This window comes from Paramormyrops kingsleyae, chromosome 22 (assembly GCF_048594095.1).
Source record: "Paramormyrops kingsleyae isolate MSU_618 chromosome 22, PKINGS_0.4, whole genome shotgun sequence".
NCBI lineage: Eukaryota > Metazoa > Chordata > Actinopteri > Osteoglossiformes > Mormyridae > Paramormyrops > Paramormyrops kingsleyae.
In genome coordinates, this window is record NC_132818.1 from 4,917,866 (window position 1) to 4,937,864 (window position 19,999).

General features: G+C 41.8%; 1 protein-coding gene across 4 annotated transcripts; it reads left to right on the forward strand.

Moving 5' to 3' along the window:
• Window positions 1-1,624: 1,624 nt before the first annotated feature.
• On the forward strand, window positions 1,625-18,108 carry LOC111846435 (interleukin-21 receptor-like). Of its 4 annotated transcripts, XM_072704925.1 has the most exons (10): window positions 2,201-2,968; window positions 4,588-4,644; window positions 12,713-12,818; window positions 13,004-13,130; window positions 13,262-13,419; window positions 13,603-13,742; window positions 13,846-14,011; window positions 14,535-14,631; window positions 15,056-15,140; window positions 15,234-18,108. In XM_072704925.1, the coding sequence occupies exons 3-10, from the start codon at window positions 12,725-12,727 to the stop codon at window positions 15,726-15,728; spliced, it is 1,362 nt and encodes a 453-aa protein (XP_072561026.1). In that variant the 5' UTR covers window positions 2,201-2,968; window positions 4,588-4,644; window positions 12,713-12,724; the 3' UTR covers window positions 15,729-18,108. The 4 variants fall into 4 exon arrangements, with proteins under 4 accessions (XP_023672360.2, XP_023672359.2, XP_072561026.1 ...); XM_023816592.2 differs by lacking the exons at window positions 2,201-2,968; window positions 4,588-4,644 and adding an exon at window positions 1,625-2,192 and having other exon boundaries at window positions 14,538-14,631; XM_023816591.2 differs by lacking the exons at window positions 2,201-2,968; window positions 4,588-4,644 and adding an exon at window positions 1,626-2,192.
• The last annotated feature ends 1,891 nt before the right edge of the window (window positions 18,109-19,999 follow it).

Sequence of the window (19,999 nt, forward strand, 5' to 3'; positions counted from 1 at the left end):
ACTGAACCCTGGGGAACACCAGCTGAAATGGGGAATAAACGTGAGGAGTGAGATTTGAGTTGGATAAACTGAGTGCGGCCAGAGAGATATGAGGTGAACCAAGCAAGTGGAGTATGACTGATGCCAATGGATGATAATCTATTCAGAAGAGTGTTGTGAGAAATAGTGTCAAAGGCTACGCTCAGATCTAGGAGGATGAGAATGGTGAGAAGGCCAGAATCAGCCGCCATTAGGAGGTCATTGGTGACTTTTAGTAATGCTGTTTCTGTACTATGGAGGGGGCGAAAACCAGACTGAAATTGTTCGTAGAGATTATGGTTATTGAGGTGTGAGTGAAGCTGGGAGGCAACAACTTTCTCAAGAATTTTTGAAATAAAAGGGAGGTTTGATATAGGACGAAGGTTATCGAAGTTTTTTAAGAATTGGAGTAACAGAAGCAGTTTTGAGTGATGGAGGGACAATTCCAGTGTTAAGGGAAGAGTGAATAATGGTGGTAATTAGGGGGGCCAGGGAGGGGAGACAGGTTTTAACCAGAGTAGTGGGTAGAGGGTCGAGCGGACAGGTGGACGATTTAGATTTCCGAATAATTACAGATATGTCATTTATGGAAGGGAGAGTGAAGCTTGTAAATGACTGACAGGGAAACTGAAAAGGGGGCAGAGAGTCTGCTTCAGGAGCTTCAGTTCCATTTACAAAAAGTTGCTGGTGGATATCAGAAATTTTCGATGTAAAAAAGGACATGAGAAAATTACAAAAATCAGTGGAATACATATGGGAGGGAAAAAAGTCCGGAGGCCTAGTAATATTATTAAACAGAGAAAAAAGAGACTTAGGGTTACATTCACTAGAGCAGATTAAACCAGAGTAGTATGTGGATTTGGCTGAGGCAATGCAGTTCTTATAAAGCAGAAAATGATTATTGTACAGTTCTTTGTGGATGGTGAGTCCAGTTTTCTTTAAGAGGCATTCCAGTTGGCGTCCTTTAGCTTTAAGATCGCGCAAAGTGGGAGTGAACCATGGAGCTGAGCGAGTGAATGAGACTGATCGAAGTTTGACTGGAGCAAATGTATTAAGTAGGTTATGGAGTTCGGAATTATAATATGAGACCAGTTCATCAGGGGAAGATATGCTATGGGTACAAGGGAGGTCATTTACAGCAGATGAGAAGATGTCAGGATTAATATTACTCATTTTCCTAAATGCAATATTACGTGGAGTGGAAATCTTGGAAAGTGTTACATTTATATTGAAGGTAATAAGCTGGTGATCAGAGAGCGGGAACAGCTTTGCAGTCAGAGGGGGTGACACCAGAACAGCAAACCAGTGCTAGGATATGGCCTTTGCAGTGAGTAGGGAAGTTAATATGTTGCCGAAGTCCAAAGCTATCCAGACAAGCTGTAAAATCTCTGGAGAGAAGGTTATTGTCATTGTCCATATGAATGTTGAAGTCACCAAGGATTATAATATTGGGAGAGAGTACCGAAAAGTGAGTAATAAGAGCAGTAATGTCATTTAAAAAGTCCTTATTTGGCTTAGGTGGTCGATAAACATTGCATATAATAGTTGGAGTCGATCCCGCAAGCTGTGATGCAATGTATTCAAACGAACGGAAAAGTGGGGCGGAGACAGGGAGAACTTTCCACTGCTTCCGATGAATCATCGCAAGACCTCCGCCCCGCCCCGATTCACGAGGTTGGCAAACATAAACAAACTCAGGTGGAATAGAGTCGTTGAGGGAAACAAAATCATTATGCTGTTGCCACGTTTCAGTCAAACATAGAAAATCCAACTTACGCTCAGAAAGGAGATCCTGGACGAGATGTCCCTTACCAGTCAGAGAGCGGATGTTTAATAATCCAAAGTTGACGCTGGAGTTAGCCTGCTTGACTATAGGATTAGCCGACCTGGTTAGGCGAGCTAAAACATTGTGGTTAACATCCCGGTTAGTGTTGCGAGGATGACGGCGAGATGAAGACAAGATGGATTTTATCGGGTTAGTGTAGTCGTAACTGAATTTCTTCCGGGACCCTCGGTGGACATATCTGTGGCGAGGCTTGAAAGCGATTTCCGGGTGGAGGTGAAGCGCCACAGGTGGAGGGACGGCCAGGTGGACACGGAGCCGCAAAAGCTCAGTAATAGAGTATTGAAGCAGTGCTGTCGTAGGGCGGTGAATGATGACTAAAACAGTCCAGGTAAGCACATACACGCCCTAGGAATCCACATCTTATTAGTGAACGGGCATTAAATGCTGGAGGCTAAAGAAAGCCCGATATAGATGGGGGTAACAGAAATCTATCCAGACAGCTTCGACACGGCTACTAATAATAATCCGCAAACTGTATAAAAATGATTCAGGACGGAATCACTCGCAGATACTCTGTTTGTTGTCGTAAAATAACTTTAAGAGCATTTTTTTTTTTTAAACTCAACTACAGTTGAGCAGCGGCAGCCAAACTCGCCAGCGTTCACTCACCCGGAAGTAGGGTTGCAAAATACTAGGAATATTCTTGTTAATTCCCATACTTTCCCGTTAATTCCCATGGAAAGTTTCTAATGTGGAATATTTCCAAAATTCCCTAGCTTAACTTCCCATGGAACGGAAAGTTTCAGGAAAATTTCCAGAAATTTTCCAGCCCTTTGCAACCCTACCCGGAAGTAGCATTTGCTATTGCTATTGATCATAAAAGCTGTGTTTTATGAGCCTCTGAGCCTGTCCATGTGTGATGACAGTCAAACCATACTTATGTCTGTAAAGCTGGGGTTGAATTCCACGTGATTGCAGGCTAAGGACCTGTATCCATTCTCACCCAGTTTCAATATTTGTCTCTGTATGTTGAGAGGCGGAGTGGTGGCTGAGGTGAGGGATCTGTGACAATAATCAGAAAGTTTACCGGTATGAACGCCCGGAGTGATCCTACTTCGTTGGACCCTTGAGCGAGGCCCATAGCCTGCAATTGCTTCATCCTGGGTATGATGTTAATCTACATCCAACCATGCAAGCAGGTCCTCCAACTTCCAGAGAAAACGTGGGGGTTGGTGGCAGGATTGGCACTCCAGCCACTGGGAAACTCTCACACTATTCCATTCAACAGTGGTGCTGAGGTATCACCCGCTGACCGACTGCACTTGAGTTTTCAACCCAGAGGTGGTTTGTCATGTGGTGGGTGCAGCAACGCACTGTATTAGCGCACGCTCCTTACCCCTCTCTCTCTCTCTCTCTCTCTCTCTCTCTCTCTCTCTCTCTCTCTATATATATATATATATATATATATATATATATATATATATATATATATATATATATATATATATATATATATATAGTTCAGAATCCAAGATGGCTGCACCCTTTATCAACAGAAGGGGAAGTTGTAGTTTTATACTGTTTAAGCACTACTTCTCATTTGTGGCTCATTAAATCACACACACTATACCGTCCAACTTATCTGTGGATGTGTTGCTACGGAGTTTTATACGTAAAGCACCGCACGTAATGTGTTATCAACTGATATTGCAAACAATGGCAATTAACTGGGCTAGAATTGGATTTCATGATTAGTCGGATTATTTGTCGGATTTACGGTAGTTCAGGCTAATTGTAAGTGAACGAAGATAAAGACCATTTAAACTGAGGTACCTTAAATCCAACAAGTTGTCCAGCTAAGCAAAAAATCTTGCTTTTTGATATGGGTCCACGGTATTGCACTTCTGTGGCAGATAGAATGCATCCGACTCGTGTTCAAGATGTGAAACATGCATGTTAAGTGCATATATATTCCCTTTTTTCTTGAGTCTGTTTGCTCATGCAAAATGAAATGCAATTAATATAGATTAAAAATTAATGATATTTAATTGTGATTAATTGAAATTAATCCACAGCAACCCTGTGATTATTCTGATTAAAAAAATTTAACGTTTGACAGGACTAATATATATATATATACACTCACCTAAAGGATTATTAGGAACACCATACTAATACGGTGTTATACACTCACCTAAAGGATTATTAGGAACACCATACTAATACGGTGTTTGACCCCCTTTCGCCTTCAGAACTGCCTTAATTCTACGTGGCATTGATTCAACAAGGTGCTGAAAGCATTCTTTAGAAATGTTGGCCCATATTGATAGGATAGCATCTTGCAGTTGATGGAGATTTGTGGGATGCACATCCAGGGCACGAAGCTCCCGTTCCACCACATCCCAAAGATGCTCTATTGGGTTGAGATCTGGTGACTGTGGGGGCCATTGTAGTACAGTGAACTCATTGTCATATTCAAGAAACCAATTTGAAATGATTCGAGCTTTGTGACATGGTGCATTATCCTGCTGGAAGTAGCCATCAGAGGATGGGTACATGGTGGTCATAAAGGGATGGACATGGTCAGAAACAATGCTCAGGTAGGCCGTGGCATTTAAACGATGCCCAATTGGTACTAAGGGGCCTAAAGTGTGCCAAAAAAACATCCCCCACACCATTACACCACCACCACCAGCCTGCACAGTGGTAACAAGGCATGATGGATCCATGTTCTCGTTCTGTTTACACCAAATTCTGACTCTGCCATTTGAATGTCTCAACAGAAATCGAGACTCATCAGACCAGGCAACATTTTTCCAGTCTTCAACTGTCCAATTTTGGTGAGCTCGTGCAAATTGTAGCCTCTTTTTCCTATTTGTAGTGGAGATGAGTGGTACCCGGTGGGGTCTTCTGCTGTTGTAGCCCATCCGCCTCAAGGTTGTGCGTGTTGTGACTTCACAAATGCTTTGCTGCATTCCTCGGTTGTAACGAGTGGTTATTTCAGTCAAAGTTGCTCTTCTATCAGCTTGAATCAGTCGGCCCATTCTCCTCTGACCTCTAGCATCAACAAGGCATTTTCGCCCACAGGACTGCCGCATACTGGATGTTTTTCCCTTTGCACACCATTCTTTGTAAACCCTAGAAATGGTTGTGCGTGAAAATCCCAGTAACTGAGCAGATTGTAAAATACTCAGACCGGCCCGTCTGGCACCAACAACCATGCCACGCTCAAAATTGCTTAAATCACCTTTCTTTCCCATTCTGACATTCAGTTTGGAGTTCAGGAGATTGTCTTGACCAGGACCACACCCCAAAATGCATTGAAGCAACTGCCATGTGATTGGTTGTTTAGATAATTGCATTAATGAGAAATTGAACAGGTGTTCCTAATAATCCTTTAGGTGAGTGTATACACACCATCATGTTATCTTCCGCTTATCCAAGGTTGGGTCGCAGGGGCAGCAGTCTCAGCAGGGAATCCCAGACTTCCCTCTCCCTGGCCACTTCATCCAGCTCCTCCAAGGGAATCCCAAGGTCTTCCCAGGCCAGCCGAGAGACATAGTCCTTCCAGCATGTCCTGGGTCTTCCCCGGAGCCTCCTCCCAGTGGGACATGCCCAGAACACCTCACCAGGGAGGCGTCCAGGAGGCATCCTAATCAGATGCCCGAGCCACCTCATCTGGCTCCTCTAGATGCGGAGGAGCAGCGGCTCTACTCTGAGTCTCTCCCGAATGACCGAGCTCCTCACCCTATCTCTAAGGGAGAGCCCAGCTACTCTGCCGAGGAAACTCATTTCGGCCGCTTGTACTCGCGATCTCGTTCTTTCGGTCACTACCCATAGTGAACTGTCCCAATGAGAGCCGAAGGTCACAGTCCAATGAAGCCAACAGAACCACATCATCTGCAAAACGCAGAGACCTAATCATGAGGTCACCAAATCGAACACCCTCAATGCCCTGGCTGTGCCTAGAAATTCTGTCCATAAAAGCTATGAACAGAATCGGAGACAAAGGGCAGCCCTGAGTCCAACCCTCACTGGAAACGAGTCTGATTTATTGCCGATCATGCGGAGTAAGCTCTGATACCGGTCATACAGGGACCGAACAGTCCAGAGGCACTGCCCCCGATGTCAACGCGATGCTGCAGATGCATGTTAACCAGGACAGCCCCACAGCATCCAGAGCCTTAAGGAACTCTGGGTGGATCTCATCCTCCCCCGGGGCCCAGCCACTGAGGAGCTTTTTAACCACCTCAGCGACCTCCACCCCAGAGATAGGGGAGTCCCCCTCCCAAGTCCCCAGACTCTGCTTCCTTGTTGGAAGGCATGTCGGTGGGATTGAGGAGGTCTTCGAAGTACTCCCTCCACCGACCCAAAACATCCTGAGTTGAGGTCAGCAGTGCCCCATCCCCACCATAAACAATGTTGATGCTGCACCGCTTTCCCACCCTGAGCCACCGGATGGTGGACCAGAATCTCCTCAAAGCTGTCCGGAAGTCATTTTCCATGGCCTCACCAAACTCATCCCACACCCAAGTTTTTGCCTCAGCAACCGCCGAAGCTGCATCCCGCTTGACCCACCGGTAGCTATCAGCTAATAATCCTTTAGGTGAGTGTATATATATATATATGAAGTTATGAAGTTGGGGAACTAAGAGAGGAAATCACTCACATATCCATTTTCTTTGTCCCCTGATCCAGCCAGGGTGAGTGTCATCTGAGGGACTCATTATGAACCAGAGAATAGCACTGCAAAGGCAAAGCACTGCATTACAGGCAGTGACATACGGGAGAATAACACTGCGAAGGCACAGCACTGCATTACAGGCAGTGACATACGGGAGAATAACATTGTGAAGGCACAGCAGTGCATTACAGGCAGTTTAATGTTTAATTTGGCAGGATTGCTAATTAGTGCCTGTTCCTGATTTAAGTTATACAGTGATTAGATACAGGTGTGTGAACATTTGAAGGAACCAGTTGTTGCTCGCTGGTGCGACCTGATGTCCTGGGTTTAAAAGTAGGCCCTAATAGCTGTAATGTGTTATATGGATAGATGCCAGCTCCCTGCTCTGAGGTTCAAGCTCAGCCTGCCTTTGGGCCTCTGGCAAATTTCAGGCGATGTAGAGACAATATCAGGACAGGGGAAGAAAGGAAAGAATGGAGAAGCAATTAGCCTAAGTCTGTCTAAAAAATAAGGAATTGGATGGACATGCAGTGTCCTAGGTGAAGACCTGTTTTGTTTGTACAAGTACTAATTGTGTGAAGTTACTTTTGGCAAAAATATTTGTTGAGGGGAATTCACACAGGTACATTTCATTGTCTTTTAGTGTGTTTTGTTGAACAGGATATTTGCATATATCATCACATAATTTAACAGGACGTCCTCATGAAAGAGTAAAATGCTTATCTCTGTCATTTAGTTACGAAGAATCAGATCTCTGAGAGTGATGACTTGGACTTTCCCATCGATTTTGTGATGACTGCAATCTCTATCAATCATCTAACAGTGCCATGCTTATCGCACTTCGAGATGTCAGTAACATTTCAGGAAATGAACAGTCATTGCCCTTTAAGCTTCTTCACTATAAAGATGACAAACTTACTTTCATTGCATTTTCAGTGCAACTTTGTTTTAAAGACAGGTAGTAGACATACTGCAAGGGAGAGAAATCAACATGAAATGCAATACAAATTTGTAAAATTATGGTATGAATTATTCATATTAATAAAATGTGTTACGAAATCTGAAATATAGAAACCTTTTAAAAAGAAAATATTAATATTTAAAAATATTAATATATGTTTATAATGGCAAGTTAACACAGAGGTCATACAAGCTGCTTTTTCTTGTAGCACAAATGTCTGCTCTGTCTCACTTCAGACACCTCCTGGCCTTGTGATCTGTATAATCACTTTTTTTAAAGTGAGATGTTCGACATTCGCAGCAGCTCAGCTGGCTGTAGCAAAACGGGCATGAGCAGGGTCCAGCTACGAGGTCAACGAGCACCAGACCACAGTAATTTTTTAAGAGCTGAAGATAAAATTTGAAGTTAAATATTCACCTGAATAAAAAATAAGGGAAATTAAATATTTCACATAACTAATCACTTTTTAAAAATGAACATCTTATGAAGGGGACAGTATCAATAATGTGTTTGGTGAGACCCACCCCTGCGTTCCGGACCTCACTATTTTAACTCTGGCTACAGCACATGAGGTGTGCATCTGACTTCCTGGTAAACGCTGGAATAATCTCTCCCCTCGTCATCTCCCTTTGGGATTCCCTGCTCTCTGGCAAGTGTCCAAGTCCCTTATTCATGGATGCCTGGAGCCTAAGAGGTCCTAGGGGCTCAAGACAAGGTGTGAGCAGAGGGCCACTGAGAAGCAGTGGTGATAGTGATGTCAGAAAGCTCTCTATGGCGATAGTAATGTCAGAAAGCTCTCTATGGCGATAGTGATGTTAGAAAGCTCTCTATGGTGATGGTGATGTCAGAAAGCTCTCTATGATGATGGTGATGTCAGAAAGCTCTCTATGGTGATGGTGATGTCAGAAAGCTCTCTATGGTGATGGTGATGTCAGAAAGCTTTCTATGGCGATGGTGATGTCAGAAAGCTCTCTATGGCAATGATGATGTCAGAAAAAAGGTTTGGGCTAACCTGGGTGCACAGTGTAGCGCCTCCTTTAATATTTGGACGTCTGTATGTAGGTTACTGTATTATAAGGTATTCTAAGAAGAAATACTGAAGCAACTAATACACAAAAGATGTGACTGAGGGTGGTGCACTGTTGATCAGGGTTCAATCCCTTCCTCTGGGTTCTCTGCCCAACAGTCCAAAAATATGCTCAGCTAAACTGGAGTTGCCAAATGTCCCATAGGTGTGAACGGTGTATGATGCCTGCAGTGGGCTGACACCCCATCCTGGGCTTTTCCCGGGCTCACACCCACAGCTCTGAAGCCCTAGGACCCTGCGTAGGACAAAGCGGGGATGGGTGGATGGATGGATGGATGGTATTTAGCATAAGATACTAATGTGTTTAGTGTTAAAGCACAGCCAAAAAAGCCATGTGATTGGTTGATTAGATAATTGCATTAATGAGAAATTGAACAGGTGTTCCTAATAATCCTTTAGGTGAGTGTGTATATATATATATATATATGAAGTTATGAAGCATTATGAAGTTATGAAGCATATAGCATTATGGCCTAAGACCTCCAGAGCTGTGTGATTGACTCCTAACCATACGGTTTTAGAATATGCAAACTCCACATACATAAAACTGCTTGCAGGATTCAAATGTTCAAAGCGGGGGGAGGGGGGGGCTTGTACAGGGCCACCATATTATCATTTCACTGCATTTAGATGCACTTCACCCTCCTCACAGATGGACACCAATCCAGTCAAAATTATTATAAACTATTATTAAAAGAATGATGTGGTACTGCACAACTATCAGCATAAATCTCATTACAGGGTTGCAGATGTAATACCGCACAAACTGGTCTTCAGCGTAATCTGAATTCACAGAATTCCAGTTCTATTTTTACTTAGGATTAGTAAACTCAGAATAAGTTTGAGAGACAAAATCATGAAACTGCTTAATCGCAGTACAGTTCTGTCTTAAAAATGCAGTAATTCTGAGTTAAAAGATTACTCCTTTGCATATGGCAGCTGCCCTTGCAAAGTGTAAGTCCTGGAAACCTTTAACCTAAACTGTAGCGGTCAGCAAAAGCCTATGCTATCTATAATGCTGAAGGGCCTTTCTGTGAAGAGAGCGCGTATCTCACAGCTCATGAAGTGCTCTTCTGTTCTGTTAAATGTCCAAAACCTTACTAGAACAAATTGTAACACATATGACTATTTTCACTGGTTGGTGTGATAGTGACCCAGAAGTATCACTTATTATATATCACCATATTTGAAACATTCCTTTTGCAAATTCATACCTTTGTGCCATGTCGAAGCAAAGAATTTTAAAGTGAAAACTTCATTGTAATAACTGTACGGTCATTTAAAAGTGACAGGACCTGTGTGAGCAATTGGGTCTGAACAGCTTTGAAAGCTTGACACAGGTAATATGACCTGTGACACTTCTTGCTAGTCTCAAAGATGCCGTTGTCTGCTGCAGGTACTATGGGGAACCTTATCTGCCTATTCTGGTCAAAGACAGGGACGTCTGTTTGGACAAAAACAGTTTTCACAGTGATCAATAGTGCACCAGAGGCTGAATTAATGTGGAGGTTAGCCATTATTTTACTGATATATTAAAAACAGATTCCAACAGACAACCTACTGTTTTCCTCAGTATTACAGATATCTGTGAAAACAGGAATGCCAAAGTTTGCAGAATTTTAGCTGTGGTGATTTTTAGTATTGATCATCAACAACAGAAGCATGGAACTTCATCAGCAATTTAATACAAATGATTCACACAGGAAATCTTGCTCATTAAATTGTATAGATTTCTTCTCCTTTCAAGTGTGCAGTGCCAGGTATTAACAGTATATACTATTGTTTTTTTTCTCAGTTGATGGATTCTGCCTCATACCCTGTGTAGCCTTTGCGTCCTGTGCTGCCACATACCCTGCCCTGTGCCATGGAAAAATAAATGTAAAACAAAAGTAAAGTTTAAACATCTGAAAGAAAAACAACAGCAGAAATAGTATTCCTGAGACCCGAGGAAAAAGTGTCCTTCAATTTTAGGTTATTTGTCTTTCGAGGAAATAAGACATCTTACAATTTGAATTTACAATTTTTAAAATTTATTTTTATTTTCTATTTCACAGCATGTCCTCTTTAGTGTACTCAGGAATAAATACGTTTCTGGTCTCAGGAGGATATGTATTGAGGCTAGAACAATGAAATCCTTGTCAAATTAAAACTAACTGCCAGGACAGGTCTATTTATATCCAGTCGTATCTTGAAAACGAACCACAACAAGAACAAATACAACAAATACAAGAACAAGAACAGTAATAATAATAATAATAATAATATAATAATAATAATAAATAATAATAATATCGCAGGCGCCTGGGCCGGATGTTTTCGTCATCGCCTCGTACTTTTTTTCACAAACCATAACGCCTCGTGTCACAGGGTTTTTCATTCATCGTGAGAGTGGTGTGCAGCGCAAGGCGTAAGGTAAAGTGCCTAATGATATACGTGTCTATGTTTATAAACTATCTAGTCCATATTTATGTACTTGTTCCCATTCCGTAAAATATAGTTATATAGTTGTAGATCGGAGCTCACTGGTAATGTTTAAGTAATTCTGTGTTGAATATAATGTTATATATGATTTATATATTTTGAACTTATATTCAGTATAGTACTGTTTACAGATGGACACACATAAAAATATGTACATGTAATATGTAATTCAAATACTCATCTCTGTGTTCACACGTATGTATTGTGTGTGTATATGTAATATATAAAACACGTATTCATGTACTGCCGTCGTCATTTAATGGTACCTGACAGCAATCCGCGACCGCCACGCATTTTCCATAAGATGGAAAGGTGTACGTAGACTGGAAAAGGTGTCTGGGTATGGGCGTAGGAGGGAGTATGACACAGGGGAACAGCCTAATAATTTAAAGGTAAAAATCTTTATTTATTTATTTTGTATTGGAGGAATACAGCCAAGTTCAATATTGGGGGGTACACGTCCCGCCTGGATCCCACGCCCTTGTGTGATGGTCATTTTGTATTGGTAGTATTTCACTCTGAGAGTATTTTTGTCTGTTGCACAACACATCCTTGAATCATGTGCGTGCTTTTGTTGGTGTCAGTTTCCAATTAGAGCAAATTAAACGTTACGGAAGAAGCACGCAGCTCAGTGTTAAGAAATACAAAGTTCAACTGTAGGAAAGATACCAGAGTGTAAATAAAATAATAAAAATGCACGTGTTCATTGCGTTCACTATTAATATTGTTTTGTTGCCGTTATCAATAATAATAATAATAATAATAATAATGTCAGTGACGGACTGGCTTTCTGGACGGGGTCTGCTTCCAGATACAGTAGCATCTCATGATCCTTTTCCTTGTATTTCGTGCTATACCTTAATTAGAAGTTAATTGGAAGATTTTGAATGGCCGGAGAACTCCAGTAGCACCAACTGTTGGATCAGTCTAGCTCAGGTATTTCACATAAATGCTTTTCATGTCTCTTCGGACATTCACTGACCTTTTCTCTTTCTCTCTCACACGCGTAACAGCACGATTCCGCGACTTAATACATGAATAGCAATAACTTTCAGTGCTGTCATTTTCGGATCATGGTCCGTGGATTAAAAAAATCATGACGTGGTGTAAAAAAGAGAGAGATTAGAAAGTGAGATAAATGGCAGAAGGTGCACGTTTCAGCACTGTACTTGGACAGCTCCCCCGGCCATCACCATGGCGATATGTCGACAGTGGCAGCGCATACAATCATTTCTGGAGTGATAATCAGTGTAACATCAACCCCTTTCCAAAGATCTGCATACCAGCCCATACTGATTTATAAGGAAAATGTGGGAAAAAATACAGAGGGTTCCATTTACTCCATGAACAAATTAGGAACAGTTCAATAATAGCTGTGATTCATTTTGGACTGGACCACATCCTTGAAAACAGAGATTATTGGATTTCCTGCGCAGTGACCACAGCTTTCAGTGCGTGTGTGTGTGTGTGTGTGTGCGTGTGTGTGCGTGGTGTCGTTAGGTATAATTTTCATTGTGGGGACCAAATTTCCCCACAGAGATATAATGACAAACGTGTGTGTGTGTGTGTGTGTGTGGATTCTGACATGCAAGGCCTTGAGGCCTGCGTTTCCATGGCAACGCTAGCTTTGTTTTTTAAGAAGAAGCCAGCCCGGGCTTCCAGTGATTTGCTGATCCACTTTCCTTCCCCGCAAAGGGCTCCAGTGCCATGAGACTTGCAGTGATCTTGTTCTGGACTCTTGCTGACATCATGCTCCTAGCTGGGGCTGACTATCCGGATGAAGAGTGCCACTTTGAAAATGGTGGGTAACTTCATTTTTTTCTATTAGGGTGTCTTAAAATAAGAATCAAATATACGTGCAATCAATTGTATAATTTATACCATCTAAAATGTATTTTAAATATGGTTGTACTTATCCAATAAGTACCTGCATTAATATGTGAATTGAGTTTGAGGAAATCATGCAGGTTATGTGCCCAACTGCAGCCAAAAGCTTTGGAAACACCTGTTTGAATGACTACAGTCAGACGATAAGCTGTGTGCTGGAGGGGATCGAATCCTGTGCCGCAGAAAACACATTCTGCTGGTTGGAGTTTAACTCAGAATACACACAGTGAGTCCTGCCTTTAGCTGCCAGGTTGTACTCTGAAGCCTGAAAGAAAGGCTGTCCTACACGCGTGAAAAATGCATTCAGTTTGCATGATACTTAACACTCAATGAGTGACCTTTTCTCCCTATGTACAGGCTGAATTGCTCAATACAGAATACTGGAAACTGCACTGCTTTTGGAGATGATTCATCATTTGAAGATTATTCTATATTTAATATTTTTCTCTGCATCACACGGAATGGACAGACAAATAAAACGTTAATCATTCCGAACTACAAGTCTATGTGTAACAGTAAGTTTATTTTCTATATGATATGTGAGGATGCAATTTCATTTTTAAATGTCAGAAGGCAAACATCATCATATTGGTAATGCCAAAGTATACAGCACATATCTACTGTACTGTTATATGGAATAGTACTTAGTACATCTTATTTATTCATTTGTTTGTTTATTATGATATTTTTTTTCACAGTTAAACCAGTAACTCCGCCTAACCTAACTGTACACCAGCGTCTGGATGGTTACTTTTTCACTTGGGACCATGGATATCATGAATATCTAGTTGACAACCTAAAATATGAATTCTTAGTCTACAGAAATGGACATCCTAACGTAAGGAGAACAATGATTTAAAAGATAAAAAATTTAAATCCTGTAGCCAGAAACACGTTCAGCATTCATTTAAGAGTGCTTGTTCCTTCTTATTGCTTTGCAGTCAAAGAGTTTTAACCCGAGCAACAACAGCTACTACATCAGAGTTGAAAACCTTGAGCCTGACACGATGTATGTTGCCAAAGTGAGGTCCAAAATGAGGGGTCCGTATGGTGGCCCATGGAGTGAGGACAGCAAAGCAGTAACATGGAATACTACGAGGAAACATGGTAAGACACATGTGCACTAACATCAAATGCGAGCACAGAATCTTACCACACATCTACTGTAATCTGTATCATGCTTTTCATTCTTGGCCTTTACACCACCAAGATAAATCTGTGATATAAACCTATAAGTCAGAAATGCAGATAGTTTTGGTGCATAGTCAAATTCCCCGTAGATATGATTAATAACAACAGATTTAATTTATACAGCTCTTTTAAAAAACCCAAAGATGCTTACAACAGATGAGGGAATGAGCACAGCTAGACACTACAAAACAAGGGAATGCAACCTGATAACTGCAATCAATACAGTAACAACCAAGGGAATTCAGTGTGGCATGCATATGTATGATTAATTAGTAGCAATATAGTAATTGTAGAGAAGATGTAGCTTTACAATTAAGTTGTACAGATATAATACAGAATGTGTCTCTCTCAAACATTAGGTTGCATTGTCTTTGGAATGTTAAAGTATATTGTTGCCTTAGCTTGTCATTTACCCTTGAATTTTTTTTCTCCCTTCTAGAAGATTCCGCCACATTGCTGCCTTTCGGAAAGCTTGATATCCTGCTCTACTTGGTAGCCGCTCTCTTCTTCTTTGCCCTCTTCAGTTTTACTGCAAGGTAACTCGGTTATGCAGAATATTTGTGTGTGCGCATGTGCGTGTGTGCGTGTGCGTGCGTGTGCGAGCGGGTTTACCTATCCTTATGGGGACATAATGTCCCCATAATGTGATAAATATCCGTTTTTTTCCCTTATGGGGACCGGTTTCCTGGTCCCCATAAGGGAAAACTCTATTTTATAAAAATCGGTGACTGCTATGAAAAAACTAAAAATGCAAAAACTCGTATTTTGTTAGGTTACTTATGGTTATGGTTTGGGCAGGGTAGGGGTTAAGGTTGTCATAGTTAGCGTTAGCATTTTTCCCATTGAAATGAATTAGTGGTCCCCATAAGGATATGTTTACCCTACATGTGCGTGTGTGTCTGTGTGTGTGTGTGTGTGTGTGTACACTGCTGCAGTTCTGTAACCTAGACTGTGTCACAGGCAGAAGCTTAAAGCGTTCTCCAAGATACCAACACCTGCGCCGTACTTTCAGCCTCTCTACAAGATTTATAAAGGGAATTTCCAGGTAGAGTATCAATTAACTACCATTTAGTTCTCAATAAACAAATAAATAAACAAGTAACATTTCATTTACAAAATAACCTTCACATTCCCATAGAACTGGCTTGTGCATCCAAGCTACATGGGAGACTGCAAAATGGATGAGCTGTTGAAAATAGACACTTTAATCGAAGCCAAACCAATCAGCAATGAGGAGAGCTTTCAGCCCCCCCCTCTGCACTCTCCTCGATTCCAAGCTCCTTACGTCTGCTATGATGAAAAAGACTGGACTGTACGTGACCAGAATGACTGTTCCTGCAGCCCAGAGCCACTCTCAGTCCAGAAAATCAACATGAATGACATGCAAAATATTCAGTCTCAGGACCTGAGTGACACAGACTTCAAAGATCTGACATTCAGCTTAGACAGCAATGAGTCACAGGGGGTTCCACCCAAGGAACTAGAGAGTCCAGGTTACCATGATGACTACTGCACGCTTGCTGACACGCCCAACGGCCTCGTTCCCACTGTTATGGTCACAAAGATCTCTGGGAAGTCACTGGAGGCAGAATGCTCACCGAACTCAGAAATGGACCTCAATGCTACAGGCTGACACGTGAAACATGCCTGCAACATACGAGGGTTGGACAATGAAACCGAAACGCCTGGTCAATAGTGTTTGAGGTTTCACGCCTATACTGTATATGCGCAGCCTGGAGGCCTGTCTTCACTGACTGCACATTCCATCAGTATGTGCAGAATGTAAAGGTTGAATAAGCAGAGAAATAGCAGAGATGTACATAAATTTTTGCAATCCACACAACATAATATGAGACATATCAGAGTTCAAAAGAGGACAAATCATTGGTGTGCATCTCACTGGCACATCTGTGATCAGGATAGTAAGTCTTTGTGGTGAATCGAGAGTCACGGTACCCTGGGTAATGTCGACATACCACCACTTAGGATGGACCACATCCAACAGGAGTAACTGTGGAAGCAAGAGGAATCTGTCTGAAAGGGATGTCGGGGCACTAACCTGGATTGTATCCAAAACACATAAAACTACAGCTGCCCAACTCACTGCAGAATTAAATCCACTCCTTGACTCTCCTGTTTCCACCAAAACTGTTTGTCAGGAGCTCCACAGGGTCAGTATTCATAGTTGGGCTGCTATAGCCAAACTTTTGGTCACTCGTGCCAGTGCCAAACGTCAGTTCTATGGTGCCAGCAGAGCAATGTTTGACTGTGGACAATGTGAAACATATTGTTCTCTGATGAGTCCAGCTTCACTGCCTTTCCCACATCTGGGAGAGTCATGGTGTGGAGACGTCCGTCCCAAAAGAGGCTTAGCACCCGGACTGCTTTGTACTCAGAGTGCAGCACAGGGGTGGATCGGTGATGCTTTGGACGGCAATATCATGGCATTCCATAGGCCCACTACCCGTTCTAGATGGCCATGTCACTGCTATGGACAACCAAACCATTCTGGAGGACCATGTTCACCCAGTGGTTCCAACATTGCACCCTGAAGGTGGTGCCGTGTATCAGGATGATAATGCACCAATACACATAGCAAGACTGGTGACAGAGTGGTTTGATGAACTTGAATGTGAAGGTGAACATCTCCCATGGCCTGCAAAATATTATTGAGCCAATTTAGGGTGTTTTTGGAGGAGCGAATCAGGAATTGTTTTCCTCCACCAGCATCATGAAGTGACCTGGCCACTGTTCTGCAAGAGGAATGGCTCAAAATCCCTCTGACCACTGTGTGGGACTTGTGTTTGTCTTTCCCAAGATGCATTAATGCTGTATTGGCTGCAAACGTATGGCTACACCATACTAATAAATTACTGAGGTCTAAAACCAGGTGTTTCAGCTTCATTTTCCCAGACTTGTATGTCATAGCAGTACTTTTAACTGTAATGTGATGCTGAGCAGAACCGTGAGAATCTGGGATCTAAAATAACTGTCCAGATGGAACAAACCAACAAAACAAACAGACAAAGGTGAAAAACCCAGCCTGCAATAATACCACTATATGACAAGCACACTTGGTACAGTATGAGTGAGTCAGTTTCATTATGTTAATTTCTGGAAAGGAAAAAAAACAGGTTACAGTGTTACTGTGAAAAGTGACACGGTATTGCTTTAGAAAGAATACAACTGATGATCTTTCATTATTGAATTTGTCACACGAATTATTGGTGATTTCGTTGTTTGGTTTATACTGGTTGATATCATCTTGCTGTTTATTAAACATTATATGTTAAATAGATTTCTCTAAAATGTGTATTTAATATTCTGTATAACACACTGTTAAATGGTTTTATAATACATAACTGGAATACAGCTGATACAGTATGTTTCTTTAGTCAAAATGAAGAGAGATGCTGGTGTTTTCTGTGATGCATTTAGCTGCTTGATAAGTAAAACTTCTTTATATATAGTATAATGTTACATTTACGTATTTTCTCACTGTACTATCAGTCATGGCTCTTTCATTCTACTGTAATGACAATTTTCTTAAACTGGGGATATGTTAATTACAGTTCCCTCCACCATTATTGTAAAGATTTGTTAAAAGGGATAGAAAAAATGCCGGGAAACTAAAACTGGGCCGTTATTTGGATCTTCCAGCAGGACAGTGATCCTAAGCACATGTCCAAATCAACAGAAAAATGGTTAGCAGACGAATCAAGCTTCTGCCATGGCCATCTCAGTCCCCTGACTGGAACCCCATTGGAAACCTGTGGGCTGAGCTGAAGAGGAGCGTGTATAAGAGAGGACATAGGAATCATCTCAGATTCCCTGCTGTATTCTCCAATCCTATAAAATGTTATAGGAGACGACTCAGTGCCGTTATACTGCCAAAGGGAGGTTGTACAAAGAATTAATTGCTGGGGTGCCAATAATCATGGCACATGTTTTTGTTGAAAATAATTATTTCTTGAATGATTTGTTTTTGTTTGAATAAATATATTTTAATGAAAGGTTGGATTTTTCTCATTTGTTTTAGTGTGAGATGAAGGTACTTCACTGAAAGGTTTTTTTTCTAAACCTTTTAACAAACCTTTTGCATTGGGTGCCAATAATTGTGGAGGGCACTGTAACTGGGCAAAGGTGCCTCACTGGGAAGCACTGTTGCCTCACGCCGTAGCGATTGGGGCTCTATATCCTGCATCTGCCCTGTGTGCATAGAGCTTATCTTTCCTGCTCCCTCCCTCAGGTACTCCAGTTTCCTCCTGAAGTCCTAAGACATGCGGTCAGGTTAACAGGTGCCTCTGATTTGCTTGTAGTCTGGGAGATTGTGTCTATCTAGTGCCTGGTGCCAATGGCACAGGAGAGAGCTTGATATGCAATTTTGAGACAGATCACATAAAAACTGAAGCAGTGCTGCATAGTGATAGCAAAGTCATGGTTCACGTAATAGGAGGGGGGCCATATTGTGAGACCCTAAGAAATGGTCCTTAACCTGAATTCATCTCCCAATGACTTATCAAGTACATAGCCTAGACCCTGGGACCAGGAAGAGCAAGGCGGGTAACGCCCTGAATGGGATACCAGGGCAAACGCTGCAGGCAGAGACACCACTGGTGACTGTGGGAGGAAATGGAGTTCCAAATTAAAGACGCCGCAGGGATAACATACACATTTCGCACAAAGTCACTTTAGACAAGTCCATTAATAGTTAACTAAATATCCAATGGCTCAAAAATAGGTTGATAGTTGATTATTAATAAAACAACGATCGTACTAAATTTGAAGGAAAACTTTCCAAGTAAAACGGTTTTTTAACAATTAAAAGGGAAAAGTGCCAGATAACGAATACATCAGAGAAAACGCTATTGAAGAGCGTCCTGGCAACGCTTTTCCAAGAAAATCACTCTATAGCTCAAACGGATGGAAAGGACTCCTGGGCCTTAGTGGCTGATCTGTCAGACTGTATTTATGACTATTGGATTATTAATCATCCGACAGGAGTTGTTGGAATTACCAGTGTTTTATACACAGAGTGGGGTGGAGTGGTGGCTCTGAGGCTGGGGATCTGTGCTAGCAATTGGGCCCTTGAGCAAGGCCCTTAACCTGCAATTGCTTTGTTCTGGGTATGATGTTAATCTACATCTAGCCCTATAAGGAGGTCCTCCTTCCTTACAGGGAAAAACTTGGGGCTTGGTGGCAGGATTGGCACTCCAGTCACCAGAAAAAAAAACTGAGACTGGGCCATTTAGACTCATGTGGTGCTGAGGTATCAACCGCTGCATGGCTGCACTCAGGTTCTCATCCCTGCGGTGCTTTGTTGTGTGGTGGGTGCGGGAGCACACTGTAATCAGTGCATGCTCCTTACCTCTCTATATAGTTGTTTGTGTCAGGGTGGGCAACCATGTAGGGTATGTTGTTCAGATGAATGAAGCAGCTTACTGTTTTCATAGTTTCAGTTCGGTCATGTGTGCGGCGCTTTTTAAAATCAAGAAATGCAAAAGTCATTGATATTGCAGCGGTTATTCTGAATTACCCAGTCAGTTGATAAAATTCCCCTGAATAAAAAGCTACGGTGACTTCCAACTTATCAGTCTAGTCTTTGTTCGTGGCTGCAATATGATTCTCACGCAAATCTAATGAACCTATGGGTACAAAACTGTGGGAGCCATATTGAGAAATCGTGTATTATTCTAATCTCAAATCCCACGAAAGACGTTATTTTTTATTTTGAAAAATCTATGAAAAATTCTGAAAGCGGCTGTATGGTTGGAAAATTGTTTACAGGTATCACGTAATTATTTATTAAGCCTATATATACTTTTGGTTTTATGATAACTTAAATACTCAAAAATGCTAAAACCTGCTGTACTCATTTGTGCTTTCTGCTTTATTATGAAACTT

Excerpts from the sequence above, each read along its gene's own strand:
- LOC111846435 (XM_023816591.2), top strand. The coding sequence starts at position 2,172 with ATGATGACTAAAACAGTCCAG. Across the intron at positions 14,632-15,055 it reads CTCTTCAGTTTTACTGCAAG|GCAGAAGCTTAAAGCGTTCT; the intron begins GTAACTCGGTTA and ends ACTGTGTCACAG. Across the intron at positions 15,141-15,233 it reads TTTATAAAGGGAATTTCCAG|AACTGGCTTGTGCATCCAAG; the intron begins GTAGAGTATCAA and ends ACATTCCCATAG.